Source organism: Oenanthe melanoleuca, chromosome 7, assembly GCF_029582105.1.
Source record: "Oenanthe melanoleuca isolate GR-GAL-2019-014 chromosome 7, OMel1.0, whole genome shotgun sequence".
Taxonomy (NCBI): Eukaryota; Metazoa; Chordata; class Aves; order Passeriformes; family Muscicapidae; genus Oenanthe; species Oenanthe melanoleuca.
The window spans coordinates 14,906,175-14,921,522 of record NC_079341.1 but is presented as its reverse complement, the minus strand read 5'-3'; the positions used below and the strand labels follow the sequence as shown (position 1 = coordinate 14,921,522).

The 15,348-nt window shown below is 38.0% G+C and overlaps 1 protein-coding gene across 1 annotated transcript in view; it reads right to left on the bottom strand.

Annotated features, from left to right (window-relative positions):
• TTN (titin) overlaps positions 1 to 15,348 on the bottom strand; it is a 235,634-nt gene that overhangs the window by 197,573 nt on the left and 22,713 nt on the right. The window contains exons 23-42 of the mRNA XM_056496551.1: positions 14,543 to 14,766; positions 14,270 to 14,434; positions 13,998 to 14,166; positions 11,814 to 13,504; positions 11,438 to 11,719; positions 10,806 to 11,072; positions 10,390 to 10,662; positions 10,019 to 10,282; positions 9,642 to 9,902; positions 8,880 to 9,140; positions 8,484 to 8,747; positions 8,130 to 8,390; positions 7,706 to 7,966; positions 7,012 to 7,272; positions 6,785 to 6,926; positions 6,529 to 6,694; positions 6,099 to 6,330; positions 5,246 to 5,530; positions 5,032 to 5,157; positions 4,057 to 4,245 (exon numbers count right to left, since the gene is read on the bottom strand). Coding sequence (XP_056352526.1) covers positions 4,057 to 4,245; positions 5,032 to 5,157; positions 5,246 to 5,530; positions 6,099 to 6,330; positions 6,529 to 6,694; positions 6,785 to 6,926; positions 7,012 to 7,272; positions 7,706 to 7,966; positions 8,130 to 8,390; positions 8,484 to 8,747; positions 8,880 to 9,140; positions 9,642 to 9,902; positions 10,019 to 10,282; positions 10,390 to 10,662; positions 10,806 to 11,072; positions 11,438 to 11,719; positions 11,814 to 13,504; positions 13,998 to 14,166; positions 14,270 to 14,434; positions 14,543 to 14,766 — 6,044 coding nt within the window. The remainder of the gene's footprint in view (positions 1 to 4,056; positions 4,246 to 5,031; positions 5,158 to 5,245; positions 5,531 to 6,098; positions 6,331 to 6,528; positions 6,695 to 6,784; positions 6,927 to 7,011; positions 7,273 to 7,705; positions 7,967 to 8,129; positions 8,391 to 8,483; positions 8,748 to 8,879; positions 9,141 to 9,641; positions 9,903 to 10,018; positions 10,283 to 10,389; positions 10,663 to 10,805; positions 11,073 to 11,437; positions 11,720 to 11,813; positions 13,505 to 13,997; positions 14,167 to 14,269; positions 14,435 to 14,542; positions 14,767 to 15,348) is intronic.

Here is a 15,348-nt window from a genome sequence, read left to right as displayed (position 1 = left end):
TAAGATTTGCTTTCTTTTTGCAGGATGGGGGAAAGTTTCTAAAACAACATGCCTTTATCATGCTGTAAATCCCTGAAGAAAACATTCAACAATCCACAGACTAATGAGATACTTCTCGTTCTTTATCATCTCCTAGGGAATGAATGTAGTTGGAATGCAATTATGATGCTATGCATGAGGAATTGATACTTGGAAGGAACATGCAGTTGCCAACCTGTCACTTTCAGATGGGTGCTGCACTCGGCTTGTCCTGCAGGGTTAACTATTCTGCATTTGTATATACCCTCGTGGTCCTGACCCACTTTCAACAATCTTAAGCTGCACAGTGGCCCATCGTGTTTTATGGAGCACACTGCAGACTCCTCAACTATGAGCTGATTGCACAGCCAGACTACGCAAGGTGTAGGCACACCTTTCATTATGCAAAAGAGAAACACATCATCTCCTTCTTTTACACTGGTTTCTGAAGGCAGAGTTTCAAGAAACTCTGGTGCTTTGGCATCAGTTTCTGTGATGTCTTCGCATGGCACAACATCGGGATAGTACACTCTGTTTCTCTGCTTCTCAGTTTCATGTGGTCTTTGGGATGTAGATATAAACAAGCTTGAGGTTTTCTTTGAAGATTCTTGCTTAACTTCAGATGCTTTAAACTGACAATCTTTGGCTGCTTTAAAGCTTTTAGTATCTGATTCAAGAGTAATTTTTGTTACTGCTTTGGCTTGTGCTTCTTTTGCTAGGTAAGAATAAAGTTAGGAAAATGATTAGGTCAGATGTTTTGCAGGAATAAAAAAAAACCCTTATACTTATGGGGGGGAAACCCAGTAATTAGTATTGGTAGAATATGCCGTATATTAGTGCTAAAACAGTGCTATTAAACATGAGTGATTGCACATTTAAGAGCTCTATTCCTGTTAGGCTAATTCTAGGTACCAGTTAAGCCTGTGGGGCTTTCATAAGACCAAGCATTGATCCACAATTACTAAAAAAAAAACATTTTTGCTGCTAGTTTAGAACCTTAATTTGGAAAGTAGCAGCAGAAGATTATGTAAAGTGCTTTTGACAGCTCTATAGTGAAGAAAGAAATGTCAATAATTAAGAGTCAAATAAACAGATCAATGCCTTTCTCATTATGCATCTTAGTTTTCTGGTCTTGATTCTTTTGATTTCATCAGAAATACTATCACCTATGGTGATAATACATTTTTGGGTCTTCACTAGTGGTAACACTACTAACATTTTAATACATGGATGTCAGAAAGAGGTAGAATGAGTTTAAGCAAAAAGTAAATATATATTAGGAAGAGTGAAAGATAGAAGATGGTTCATTTTTGTAATAATACAATACTCGCACCCATTAATCCTTTCAAGTACATTAACTTATATTGCTAACTTTGGAATTGGAATCTTGGATTTGTTGGAAACATGCTGGAGTTTGAAATGACCTGGTGTCTAATTCAAAATTGCACCTGACATTCTTTTCTTCCTTAAACTCCTGCTTCAGGAACTAAAAAAAATATAAAAATTCCTATAAGCCTGTTTTGCTTTATATCTCACTGCATGTCACGAAGGATGTGAGGAATAAAAAGCTGAGACATCTGATTTTATGGGAAGAGGCAAAAAGTTACAGTACCAATTTCCCAGTACTGGACATGTCATTTATGAATAGAGCTGTAAATGTGGAGGAAAAACCCCAGAGCATTATTACTAGAGCTTTCTCAATTAAATACTGGTAATAAAGGTAATATGAGTGAGCCATATGACTGCTAATATGAGGCAATTATAATGAAGCTGCAAAAAGTAAGTGATAATGTTAAAAGTCAGATAACCACCTTTGACTGTTAGTATTGCAGAAGTTGTTGTCCCTCCATAGTCATTATATACAGTACAACTGTACAGTCCTTGATCTGTCAGCTGGGCATTTAGGATTGTGAGCAGAAGAACATTTCCATTTTGTGATATCTTCACATTTTCAGACAATTCTATCTTTTCACCTTCATGGGCCCAAAGAAACTCATAGAATTCATTTTCTAAGGCACATATGAACTGAGCAGTGTCACCACATTTCACAGTTAGATCTCTGAGTTGCAAGAGAATCTTTGGAGGGACATCTTTCTTTTCCTGAGAGGTCATCATAGAGATTTTGGTGCTCTGAGATGTTTGAGAAAGGACTGATGTGTGCACGGCTTTAATTTCTTCAACTGATGTAGCCTTCATGGTCAAACTTTCTGATACACTTTCAAAAACCTGCACATGCAATTCCTGTGATGGTTGTTGCACTGATTTAAATTCTTTTTGATAAGTTTCAATGTTCTTCTTTGTGAGAGGAGAAACATGAAGTTCTGTTATAGCCTGTGACCGGATAGACTCTTTTACATCTTTCCCAGAACTTTGCCTATCTAGGGCTTGCACTGTGTAATCAAGTAACAAAAACAACAACATTAGTATCTAAAGAACTTTACTGGGCCGTATTCTGAACAAAATCAAACAGCATGGAGGATGAAAATGAATGATCTTCATTTGAAAACACAGCATGCCAGACGTACTACTCTGTTGACACAGAAGTTATCCATTCACATGTAAGAATGACAAGTGATGCCTAAGCTAGTCATGCAGTTGATACTTGGTGCTTGTGTCTTCTTTCACTAAAGTCCATTTTAGTATTGGAAACTTATGGAACTTTTAAAGGAGGTATTTTCTTTTTTATCTTTTCTTTTCCCCCCTACAGAATAGTGCAAAATACCTCAGTCACAGCTATAAAGATCACTAATCACTTGTTTAAAAATCCTGAATGCCTTCATTAAAGTGCTTCTATTTTTTGACCTATATTGAGATACAAACTTGAAAATTTCCATACGTTACAGCTTAAAGACAAGAAATGAGAGTGGCTGGGTTACTGAGAGTACTGTTAAAGTTAGGTGGGAAAGAAAAGGTGTGAAACAAGGAAAAAATTAGTAACAGCGTAAAAGTGTGGTATGCAACAAATTGAATCCCTTTGAAGTAAAAATGGGGCTTTACCTTCTGCAGTCACTGTAAGTGTAGCTGTACAAGTTGTTTCTCCAGCACTATTTCTTGCCTTGCAAGAGTATTGGCCAGCATGCTCTAAGAAAGCATCTACTATTATCAGTATAGCTGTGCCTGTAGACTCATCAAAGTGGAAAACTAAGTCTTTTTTTGGCAACATGAGTTGTTGATTATGAAACCACTGGATTTTTGGTTTGGGCCTGCCAGAGACTCTAGCTTGAAATCTGACTGATTCCCCGCTGCATACCCTGCAGCTTGAAATAGGCTGGATAAAGGTGGGCTTTTGGCCAACAGATTCCTCCTTAAGTGAAACAGATGAAGAAACATGCCAAGGGAACTCTGATGTAACTTCTTCAACCTTTTTAAATCCTGAAAAGAAGCATGCCAACTTTTAATTTCTTACCCTACGCTACAATGAATATTCTCTCTCATTCAAGATTTTTTTCTAACTTGCAACTTAACATCATTTATAAAATCTATTGCAAAAAGAAAACAAAATATTTATCATTAAATAATATCAAGGACAATATAGAACAGCAAATTCTACAAACAGTATTTCTGCTCTAAAATTTTGATCAATGTTTTATCAATTCATGTGAATGTAGAGTATTTCTTTTCAGTTGCCCTTGAACTTGTTACCTACCTCTATTTGAGATGTTTCTCAAAACTTTCCAAGTAATTTATTTTATACAAAAACCTCCTACTAGATTGTCTTCACAAGGCAAATCAAAGAATGTGTAAGCAAAAAATTTCCAATAGAAAGAAGGTTTTTACCATCTTTGGTGCATGACAGATTCTTAGACTGGAGTAAATGAAAAGGGGGCATGGAACATGAAAAAATATTGAAATACATTTTTCTGTTTATGACATATATTGGAGACATAAATGTTTGCTGTGGACATTGCAAATGGCAGCAATTAATTGAGTTAAAGGACAACACAAGAGACAATAACTCACATCTAAGTATCAGTGTGTATTAAGATGATTATTGGAACATGACCTGAACAGGACAATTTCTTTAATGGCACAGTGTACCTTCTAACTTCAAGGTAGCAGTGCTGGTCACTTGGCCTACGGAATTACTCGCCACAAAGGTATAGACTCCTTCATCCTCTGGGTAAGCTTCAGCAATCTCCAGCTGGTAAGTGTCTTCAAACTGAGTCATTCTGAAAAATCGTGATGGCTTGATCTCCTTCTCTTTGCTGTACCAAGACACTTTCAGATCTGCTCAGGCAAAAGAAAGAAAAAACAATAAAGGCGTAAGTTATGATATTATACTAGCAAGTAAAAACTATTTTTATATTCATATCTTTCAAAAATCTTAAACATCTAAATTTAAATGTGCCTTGTATTATTCCAGTAAAGTATGATGAGTGGAAAGTGACCTGCTTGTTGCTTTTGGTTTAGATTTGTGTACTGGAAATATTTCGTGGGAAAATGGATTCTGGTGCTGATATATGATTGAGTAAAAAATCATTCTTCCTTAATTCTGTTAGTGTAAAAATTTAAAAATATTTTGGCACTACTAAAACCAGAGAAAAATCTTTTTTAAAAAGTGATTTTGCAACAGTTGCATAATTAAACATGCTGTAAAATATCTAGCTTGAGCTAGTCAGGTTAAGAAATTAAAACAGAATGTTCTTCTGCTAAGCACAGCACCTTCCCTCTTTTTGTTGCAAATATTACTTGTCACAGTTCTCAAGAAAGGTTTATATATTCCTGTACAAAATGTTGCATTAGTTGTATAGATTTTTGTAGACTTAGGAAAGAATTGAAGCAGACTTCAGCTTTTTCTTTCCACCTGTCACTATACTACATCATGAATCATGCTTGATACAGCCTTTGACGTGCTTAAGTGAAACTTGTCAGTAACTCTTGGCTCCTGTGTGTATCAAATATCTTTACTTCTACAGGAAGACTGATCAGCACATGTATTGCTGAATTTTCGTCTGAGTTCAAGATGAAAAATTTTGAGAGGTGGAAGGATGTAGAGGATTTCGTGAAACGCACCTGTCCCAGTGACTCTGCACTGAAAACACGCGGAATGTCCCTCGGATGTGACAGCATCACGGAGCGGAATTATGACAGCTGGTGGGTACACTGGCATTTCTAGCTCGGGAGAGACAACTTCTGGGACTAAAGAAAAACAGAAAAACGTTATTTTTAAAGATGAATAATGAAAACTTCGTTTCACAAGCGAAGTTTATGAGCATGGGAAACTCACTTTCGACTGAAAGTGAAGCTGAAGTTGTAGCCACTCCGTAGTCATTTTTTGCTTCACAGGTGTACACTGCTTCATCTTCAGGGAAAGTTTCAATCAGCAGTAGAGTATATTCTTGTGCATCGTGGAGGAATTTGCACTTGAAACCTGGAGAAAGCTGCTGATCATCTTTGTACCAGGAAATTTTGGGCTGGGGTTTGCCTGAGACAATAGCACAAAAGCGGGCAGGTTTGCCAGACTCCACAGTAGTTGGCTCTAGCTCCCGAACAATCTGGGGTGGCTCTGGAGCTGAAAATTGGGGGGAAGCGAGGTGGCAAAGAGAGATAGGAGAAAGAAGGAAAGAGAGAGAAATCTCATTATTGATATTATCAGTAATTGAAAATTATTTGCAAAGAACTAAACAAACAAAACAACCCCCCCCCCCCCCTTAATTATTCCTTATTATTAATCTTTTGTGTCCATGAAAATCTGCCATTTTCCTTGATATAAAGGGAATGATTTAGCAGCAAGTGCCTTAACATAATTAGCTGTGTTGGTGTATTTCTGGCAAAATGTGTCCAAGAATTGTTCGGTTGGTCACTCTGGAAAGGCATATCTGTCCATATGAACAAAGTAGTACTATTTAGACTCAAGAATTTTGTGGTCTAGGTAAATACCATGTGGTATTTTCATCCACCACACAGGTGCCTCAGTAGGGCGACAAACATCTATGTACATGAGGAATTTGGTAGTGTTCTAAATTATCTCTTTGAATTTTTTTTTCTTTCAAGAATTAGAATTCCAGAGAAGCCGTATAGAAATCGGAAAACTACTGAGTAATAAAAACAGTCAAAACATTGGTTGTGGGGCCACATACCATTCACATAGAGAATAACAGAGCTCCTGTTCCGCCCTGCAACAAAAGTATATTCCCCAGCGTCGGAGTAAGTGGTTTGAAAGATGCTCATTCGATGAACCCTCCTTTCCACCACATACTTGTATCTTTCCTCATATTGGAAGTTGATCTCAATACCATCCTTGTACCACTGTGGTTCAACGTCATCTTCATTGACTTCAAATTCAATTTCAGCTCTTTGTCTCTCAATGACCTTTGAAAAAGTAGAACAGACAATAGAAGTAGTATTGGCTTTTCTTCTGGTCTCACATTCCAGTTTCCTAGATGATTATGATTATGATTACAGATTTGTGTGCTATGACACTTGCTGGTTAGATATAGTTGCTCTTCCCTTGCATTTTTCTTTGAGTGACAAAGCTATGAAATATTTATTCATCTGTATAGGCCTTACCTGAATATCTTTATGGGCACTTCTAATACGAATGTCACGACCTTCCACGATCAAATTGGCACTGGATGTGTTTCCACCTGCTACTACAGTGTACTGGCCAGCATCAGACATCTTTGTGGAAGCAATGATGAGACGATGAACATATTTCTCTCTCTGAATCTTCATCCTGAGCACATCAAGAAAAGAAAGTGAGCTAGATATTTCCTGGGGGAAAACACACACCAAAAGTTAATATGGTGTAGAAGCAATAATTTACCTATCACCAATCTGGAGTTCTTGCCCATCCTTCATCCACTGGACCTGAATGTCAGGTTCTGAAACTTCACATTCAAAAATAGCCCTCTTCTTCTCCACCACTTTGATGTCTTTAATGTGCTTCCTAAATTCAATGTGACGAGCTAGGGCAGAAAAAGTGGAATGAGTGCCATGATGTTATTTAAGCTCCTAGAAATCACTAAACATGCAAATCAAGAGAGCAAATACCTTCCACATATAAAGTGGCTGATGAAGCTGCATTTCCAGCAACAAAAGTATATTCTGCTGCATCACCAAAATGCACATTCCTTATGGAGAGGGAGTGTGTAAGCTTCTTGGTTCGTATCTGGCATTTATCAGTCGATTTTATTTCTACACCATTCTTTAGCCATTTATATGAGATGCCTTCATAATTAACAGTAACTTCAAATGTTATTGTATCTTTCTCTTCAGCATTGATGTCTTTTAGCATGGAGGTAATTAGGATGGCTAAAAGGAAAGGAATGGACATGGTTTGCTTTTTCCCGTTCTATTTTACTTTATTTTAAATGTATGTTAACCAGATTAGAGGTGCTTCAACTTCTCTTAGACAATTTTGGAAACATTAAAAGGCACATTTTGTGTTCAGAATCAGTATTACAATTAAATGTCCCACAACTACTGAATGACATAGGAATCCAAGTTTAGTCTACTACAGTGACCTGGCATTTAGGTACGTTGGCCTAAAGAGAACAACACAGGATCTAACATTATAGTTCTCCGCTTCTAAATCTCTTTAAAGAATGCTATGTAGCTGTTTACTGTTATTAAAAAGCACCCCTACAGTCTGATGGTTTTGTCAGAATTTCATTAAGTCCATGTGTCAACACAGACTTTTTACTGGCAACTGTAAAATATTCTGGTTAATTTAATTTTTACATACGTTTTACAGTCAGGGTTGCGCTGACTCTGTCATTTCCACAGACAAATGTGTACTCTGCAGAATCTTCACTGCTTGTGTTCATGATATTGAGCTGATGGAGTTTCCCTTGGACAACTATTTTGAACTTTTCACTCATTTCAATCTCCACACCATTTTTCAACCAGACAGCAGGTACATTGAAATGAGAAACTTCACATTCAAAAGAGGCAGTTTTGGTCTCAGGGATCTCAATATTTTTCATGGTCTTTGTGATGTGTATGCCTAAAAGGAGGGGGAAAAAGACAAGAGAGAATTTTCTAAAAGCTAGTATGTTTGAAAGACTGCAAAAAACCAAGGGTAACAGGCTATGAAGTGTCAGGTCAAGTTGCTCAGTGTTGGTGTAACAATTCCTATAACTACTTTCTTACAAACTAACAATACTTACTTTCCACAAACAGTTTTGCTTTGCACTCAATTTGCCCAACAAGAGCTGTGTATTCCCCAGCATCATCAGGAGATATGTTATGCAGCATAAGCTTGTGAACTTTCCTTTGAGAGATCATCTTGTATTTATCACTTTGTTTAAGCTCAATATTTTTATGGAACCAGCGGACTGGTACAGTATCATGGGAAACACTCAGTTCAAACGAGACAACAGCGTTTTCCAAAGCAGTCACATCCTTTGGCTTTTTGATGATCTTGACAGCTTGAGGGGAAAAAATTAGCAATATTCAGCACTGTGTATGATTCAAATTTCGAAATACACATTACAGCAAATATTCAAACTAGGATGGCTTACTTTCCACATGAAGTCTGGCATTTGCTCCTATTTTTCCAAGTTTGAAGCTGTAAACAGACTCATCGGTGACAACACAGTTTTTGATTCTCAGTGTGTGAACAGTTCCTTTCACTGTAATTTCATATTTGTCACTTGATTCAAGTTCAACACCATTTTTAATCCATAGAGCTCCTTTCACATCAGGGTGGGTCAGTTCTACACTGAAAACTGCCTCCTGTGATTCTGTCACAGTCAAGTTCTTTAGTGTTTTCTTTATCTTAACAGCTAGGAAAAAAAAGGAAGAAAATAGAAAAAAATACTTGACAAAACAGATCAAAATCAAAGCCTGGTCCAAGATATAGCGAGCGATGTTGGAATAAGTCTTAAAGACATCAATTAGCTATAAAAAATGCTGACCTTCGACCTTCAGTTTGGCAGATGTCTTTGAGCTCGCTATTTCGTAGCTGTATTCTCCCATATCCTCCATTTTTGTCGCAGGGATAACGAGCCTTCTCTTTACACCGTCAGATTCGGCGCGGAACTGGTCTGTCGTAGCTAATGGTCTGCCGTTTTGTAGCCACTGGCCCTCTGACTCAGGATTTGCCACCTCACATTCAAAAACTGCTCTCTGGGACTCGGCCACGGTCAGGTCACTGAGAGGCTTTGAAATGGCACCGCCTGTTGGGAAGAAAAAACATGTCCTTGTGTTGTGTTGCTGTTCAGCTTTCCCCCATGCAGAAACAAAAAGTGGATGCTGGAATTCTTTGCTCTAATTTGCAGCATGCCTATAGTAATTCTGAGCTCTGTGAAAAATCAGGAATAGAATATGACCTGAATAGTACAAAAATACGTTTCTTTTCGCTCCTAGCTGTTCTCTTTTATCATCAGCACAGGAATACTGAGAACACAGAGGACAAACCCCCCTCTTTTTTACATTAATTGCATCAAAAGCATAATATAGTTTGATACTGTGGTTCTGATCTAGCAAAACATATTAACACTTAAAAGATTTGCAAATTCAAATGATACTAATCACAAAAGATAAGGGGAAAGGCAAGGAGAACATAAAAGAAAAAAATTAAAGACCAACTCCCACTGGAACAGCACAATTGTTACAAGTCCATTGGGTACTTTCTAAATCACAGTGAAATAAAAGTCTTGGACTTTAACCCTACTAACCTGCTACTATGAGCTTCCCAGATGTTTTCTTCTCTCCAGCATAAAAGACGTATTCTCCTTCATCATCTTTCATCATCTTCACCACTGTCAATTTATATATTTTGCCATGATCTTCAATTTTATATTTAGGACCAGCCTTTATGGGTTGGCCTTTGAAATGCCAAATTACATCAATCCCTGAATGGGAGAGCTCGACCTCAAAGGACACATTCTGTGTTTCAGTGCAGGTGATGTCATGAAGACCTCTAATAATCTCAATTTCTATAAAAAGAAAAAATTATAAATTTATTGGTTGTTGGCACTGGTTTTGTTTTCAAAGAAATTATTTCATAAAGAAATTATTTCACAAAGAACTGTGCATCATAAAAGGCACCAACCTTCAACTGTGACATTGCAACTTGTTTCCACTTTGCCAACCATTAGCTTATAGTGTCCTGCATCTGATGCATGGGTTCTGGTGAGCACTAGCCTCTGTTTAGCACCTTTACATATAGCTTGCACACGTTCATCAGGCTTTATTTGATTATCATTCAGGTACCATTTTGAGGAGGACACATCAGGTGCTGAAACTTTGCATTCAAGGATGGCTTTTGTTCCTTCAATTACATGAACATCTTTAAGAGGCACCACTATTTCCACGCCTGCCAAGTTACAAAAATATTCTTTGTGAGAAAAACTGTGCCTTTAAAAAGTAATCCTAAAGGAGGCAAAAATCAAACACACATTCAAAATCTTCATAGTGACTTACTGTACACTGTGATCTGTCCAGTGGTTGACAGCTCAAGATCAGGAACACTGAAAGAGTAAGTTCCACTGTCTTCCTTTGTGGCATCTTCTATGAGCAACATATGTGATTGTTTATCCAGCACAATGTGAATACGGTCACTTGATTGAATTTCTTGGCCATCCTTCATCCAGACACCTTCTGCATTTTCTAGGGAGACTTTTACTTCTAGTTGCACAATATCTCCCTCACAGACTTTTTGATCAGTAAGTCCTTGAAGAATTGCCATGGGACGGGCTGTGGAATTAAATTAAGTTAATTAATACATATAAGAGGCAGAATATTGAACATTAAAGCATTATGGGATACAATGATATAATTGTAATACATGCTATAATATAGGAAATCTGTAGTATATTGCCAATATAAGAAATGCTTACGCTTCATCTTCAGTTTGCATTGAGTCCTTTTTCCATCAACAACATAGCTATATTCTCCTTGATCATCTTTATTAACATCTTTAATAGTGAGGGTCTGGCGACCACGGCGGGACGCAATCACATGTTTCAGACTAGAAGTGAGTTCAACATCACCATGATACCATTTCCCCTCTGCATCTTCTGGGTAAACCTCACATTCAAGTTCACCTGAGAAGGATTCTGGCACTTCAACATCCTCAAGTTCTTTAATAAACTCAATTGCAGCACCTAAAGGCAGATAATTACATTTGTGAGTCAGCTTGATTAGATACTCCTGAAGAAAAAAAATGCTATTAAAAAATGCTATTCCTAAGGGAAAAAATAAATTATATGTATATGTATATGTATATGTATATGTATATGTATATGTATATGTATATGTATATGTATATGTATATGTATATGTATATGTACATGTATAGTGTAACCACTTTACACAAATATATCTCTAAACTTTCATACTGGATTCCAAAAGTATGAAAGCAGCTAGAAATTTCTTAGTGTGTTAGACGCCTGTTTAAATAATTTTATTTCTTTCTGAAGCTGATTTCACTTTAACAGCATGGCATGGTACTGAGCTGTATGCTTCTTACCTTCAACAGTAAGCTTTGCAGTGGTTTTTACAGACTCATCTTCAACCAGTGCACAGCTGTAGTCATCAGTATCAGACATATCAATTGTTAATACAGAAAGGAAGTGAGCCTTTCTGTCTGAGTGCATCCTGTACTTGTCTCCAGAATGAATCTCAATTCCGTCCTTAAACCATTTCACTTTGACAAAGGGCTCTGATGTTTCACATTCAAATGTTGCCATGGAGTCTCTTGCTTTAGCAACAACATCTTGTAATTTCTGGGTGAAGCTAATTAACTGCTTGGCTGCAAAACAATATAAAACAATCAACAGTGCACTGACCAAACAGACTTAAGACACAATGATGAGCAGTAGGACGAGTAAAAGAATCGAAATTACCTTGTACTAACAGGAAAGCATGGCTAGAAGTTTCACCAGCTACATTGACTGCTTTCACCATGATGCTGGCAGAATCATCAGAAGTCACATCTCTGATAACTAATTCACAAACATTGTCTTCCGGCCAGTACCAGTACACACGATCAGTCCTTTCAATCTGAACACCATTTTTGAACCACTGGCATTCAGGATCAGGTTTTCCCACCACTCTCACACGGAAGTGTACATCTGTTCCTTGGGCTACAGTCTGGCTTTGAATTCGTTCAAGTATCTTGGGAGCCTCCATGCTTGGACTAAGCTCCACCTTCTCTGGTTTGAATGTAGGAATGGTGATTTTGCCTTCAGGAGGAAGAGCTTTCTTCTCTTCCTCTGGGATCTCTTTGGTCCAGTGAAGAAGTTCTTCTTTTGTCTTTTTTAACATTTCTTCATATGATTCATCTTTTTTGCGAGATTTAAGTTCCACAGCTGTAATGGCTTCATAGTAGCCCTCTTCTGTCCTGCGCTTGAATTTGCTGCGCAGCTCTTCAGATTCCTCTGAAAGCTTTTCATGAGTGATCCTTTCAGCCCTTTTCAGCTTCACCACTTCTTTGGTTGTGGCTTCTGCAGGTTTGTCTACCTTCTGTACCTCAAAGAGAAGTTTCCCAGGTTCTGTAACTACAGGCTCATGTTTGGGTTCAGGAGCACGGCGAAGAACAGATCTGAAGTCTTCCCTCTGCTGGATCTCAAGTTTCACCTTATGTTCAATAAAGCCTTCTGGATTCTCTGCAGTGACTCTCACCTCTCCTGTGTCATATGACTTGCAGTCCACAATATCCAGGTAGTAGATCCCATCATAACGGAGTCTAAACCTTTTGCTTTTACGTATGAGCTGTCCATTGAGGTACCAGTTGACCTTGGGCATAGGGTAGCCGGTCACCCGGCAGCGGAATCGAGCTGTTTCACCTTCAAGGACTCTTGCAGGTTCAGGAACCAAAACGATTTCTGGCTTTTGTTTTTCCTTTTGGTCCAGTGCAACAGCAGGTAGAGCACCCTCATGGGCCATTCTTTCTAACTCTTCAATTCGCTGGAGCCCCCGTCTGCCTTCTGGCAACTGGGATTCTTCCACAAGACTTTTCTCATCCTTCACGATCAGAGTAGCAGATGTATGATCTGTTCCATATTTGTTAGTTGCTCTGCAAGTAATCACTCCACTGTCTCTGGAATAGGCTACCCCATAGTCCAGGCTACAGTACCCAAACTCATTGATCATGCGGAGTCTGTTAGCTGCTTCCAAGGGTTTGCCATCATGCAACCACTCCACCACCATGGTTGGGTCGCCAATTGGTGTGAGCCTGCATTCAAAGTGTGCTGGTCCAAATTGTTTGAGCCTTAAAGATGTGAGCTTCTTCTTAAAAAATGGTTTCTGTTGCTTTTCTTTGTCATAGAGATCTCCTTCCTCCCATTGCTCTTGACCATAACGCAGATGGAGAGGTTCCAGCTCTGGTGCTGCAATTTCCTTGGCTTTGTAAGTTCCTTTTGGAATTATTAATTTCCTTTCTGGTTCAGGTTCTGTGTGTTCAACTTCAACATTTACTTTGCAGCGGGTAGTGTCCCGCCCAGCTTTATTGATAGCAGTAGCAGTGTACCATGCAGCATCTTGCCTGGCAGTAGATTCAATTTTAAGGGCAGCTGCCCCTTTGGTTCCCTCAATCCTGAAATATGGAAAAAAAAAATTAACTTTTTTCCCTTCTTTGTCATGCAGTTTTGCTCTTCTTCTAAATTAGTTCAAAGGCTTCAAAGGCAAATCTCTGGAGGTAATAGACATTTTGTTTATGTTTATTTATATTTGGGAGTGCAATGCCTAAGAATCAAACAGAGAAGAATAATAAAAGCCAGTCTTAAATTCTGTGGCAGTTTTGCCTGCAGAGGTCTTTAAAATCAGAGACAGAAAAAGTTCACTAAATCTCTGTGATGGCTTTGCAGAATAGAAAACTATATGAAAACACAGGCTGGAAAAAATGGAACTAATCCTACAAGGTATTTAATATCTGTAATCCTTAAGCCCCTAGTGAATCCCTCCTGTGAAACTGTAGGAAGCATTTTGCAGGATGGTGGTTATTTACTACTTAACTTCTATAAAATATTTTAAATAAAATAAAATAAAATTTAAATTTAACTAGATTTAATTATAATAGAAATCCTTACTTTATTTTGGGGTATTTATGAGGCACAATGATGTCACTGTTCTTGAGCCATACAATGTCAGGATTAGGGTTACCAGTAGCTTTCACTGCCATCTCCAGTCTAGAGCCTTCCTTCACACTGACATTTCTCAACCTTTCCACAAAGTGTGGTCTGACTAGGTCTTCCTTAGCTGAAAGAGCAAATGCAAGTTATCATAAGAGGAAATGACACAGCCATGGTTTTAAGTAAGAAACACTCATCAGACTGCTAAAAACAATATGCACAGAAGATACCTTCTACAGTCAGTGTCATTGAGACTGAAGCTTTGCCTGCCCTGTTCTGAGCAATGACAGCCCATTCTCCAGAGTCTTCAGGCATTGCAGGAACAATGATCAGTGACTGGGTGCCATCTTCTTTAATCACTATTTTATGAGTGTAGTCATTTATCACTTGTTGACCTGTAGGTACACATGAAAAGAAAACAGTTGCAATCAAAACAGTCTCAATGAAATAAAAAAAAAGCCTTTTTTAAAGATTATTTGTTGATGAAAATGAGGCTGATATACCATTATGGAACCAGTATGTCTCTGGCATAGGTCTGCCAACAACTTTTAAGTCAAATCTTGCTGTCTGCCCCTGTGAACATTTAAATGATGTTGGTTTCAGCACAAAAACTGGTTTATATAGTCTCTCTAGTTGCCCTTCATCAGTTTCTTCTAATCTCCGGGCAGGAGAACGAGAAGGGGAGCTGCGGGCAGGAGACCGGCTTGGAGACCGTGGGGAGATAGACCTGGAAGGAAAAGATAAGACAGATGTGTGTGGCAATGTCATATAGCAGGGCACTGACTTGACAAACACACATTTCAGCCTTTGCCTTTCTCATAATTTATTTTGAAGTGTTTGGCCAATTTATCTATCTGAGAAATTGGGAAAAAAAATAATTTTTATTTGTAGTCAATTTTCTTTAGGTTTCTTTTACAGGAGTTTGTAGAGCTGAGTAATGTTAGGACACACTATAGCCACGGAAATTTTTGGGCTTTGGATAGTGCACAGATCAAAATAAGCTAGTGCAATCCTGTGTACATTTGTGTGTGGATGTGTATGTGTATGGAGACTGAACACAGGACATGGCAATGCTAAATTTTTTCTGTCATAGGAATACAGCTATTTCCAGGACAGGAAAAGATACTTGCACACCATGCTGAAACTCCAAGTGCAGAAGATATTTTTCAAATAAATATAGTTATTGAACCTGTAAATCTGATACTATGGCTGGAATGCATGTTGATGATTATACTCTGGGAACTGCATTGCTCATTAAAAGTGAAAACCAGACAAAAAGTTTGCACTATATAGATATGAGTCATGAAAA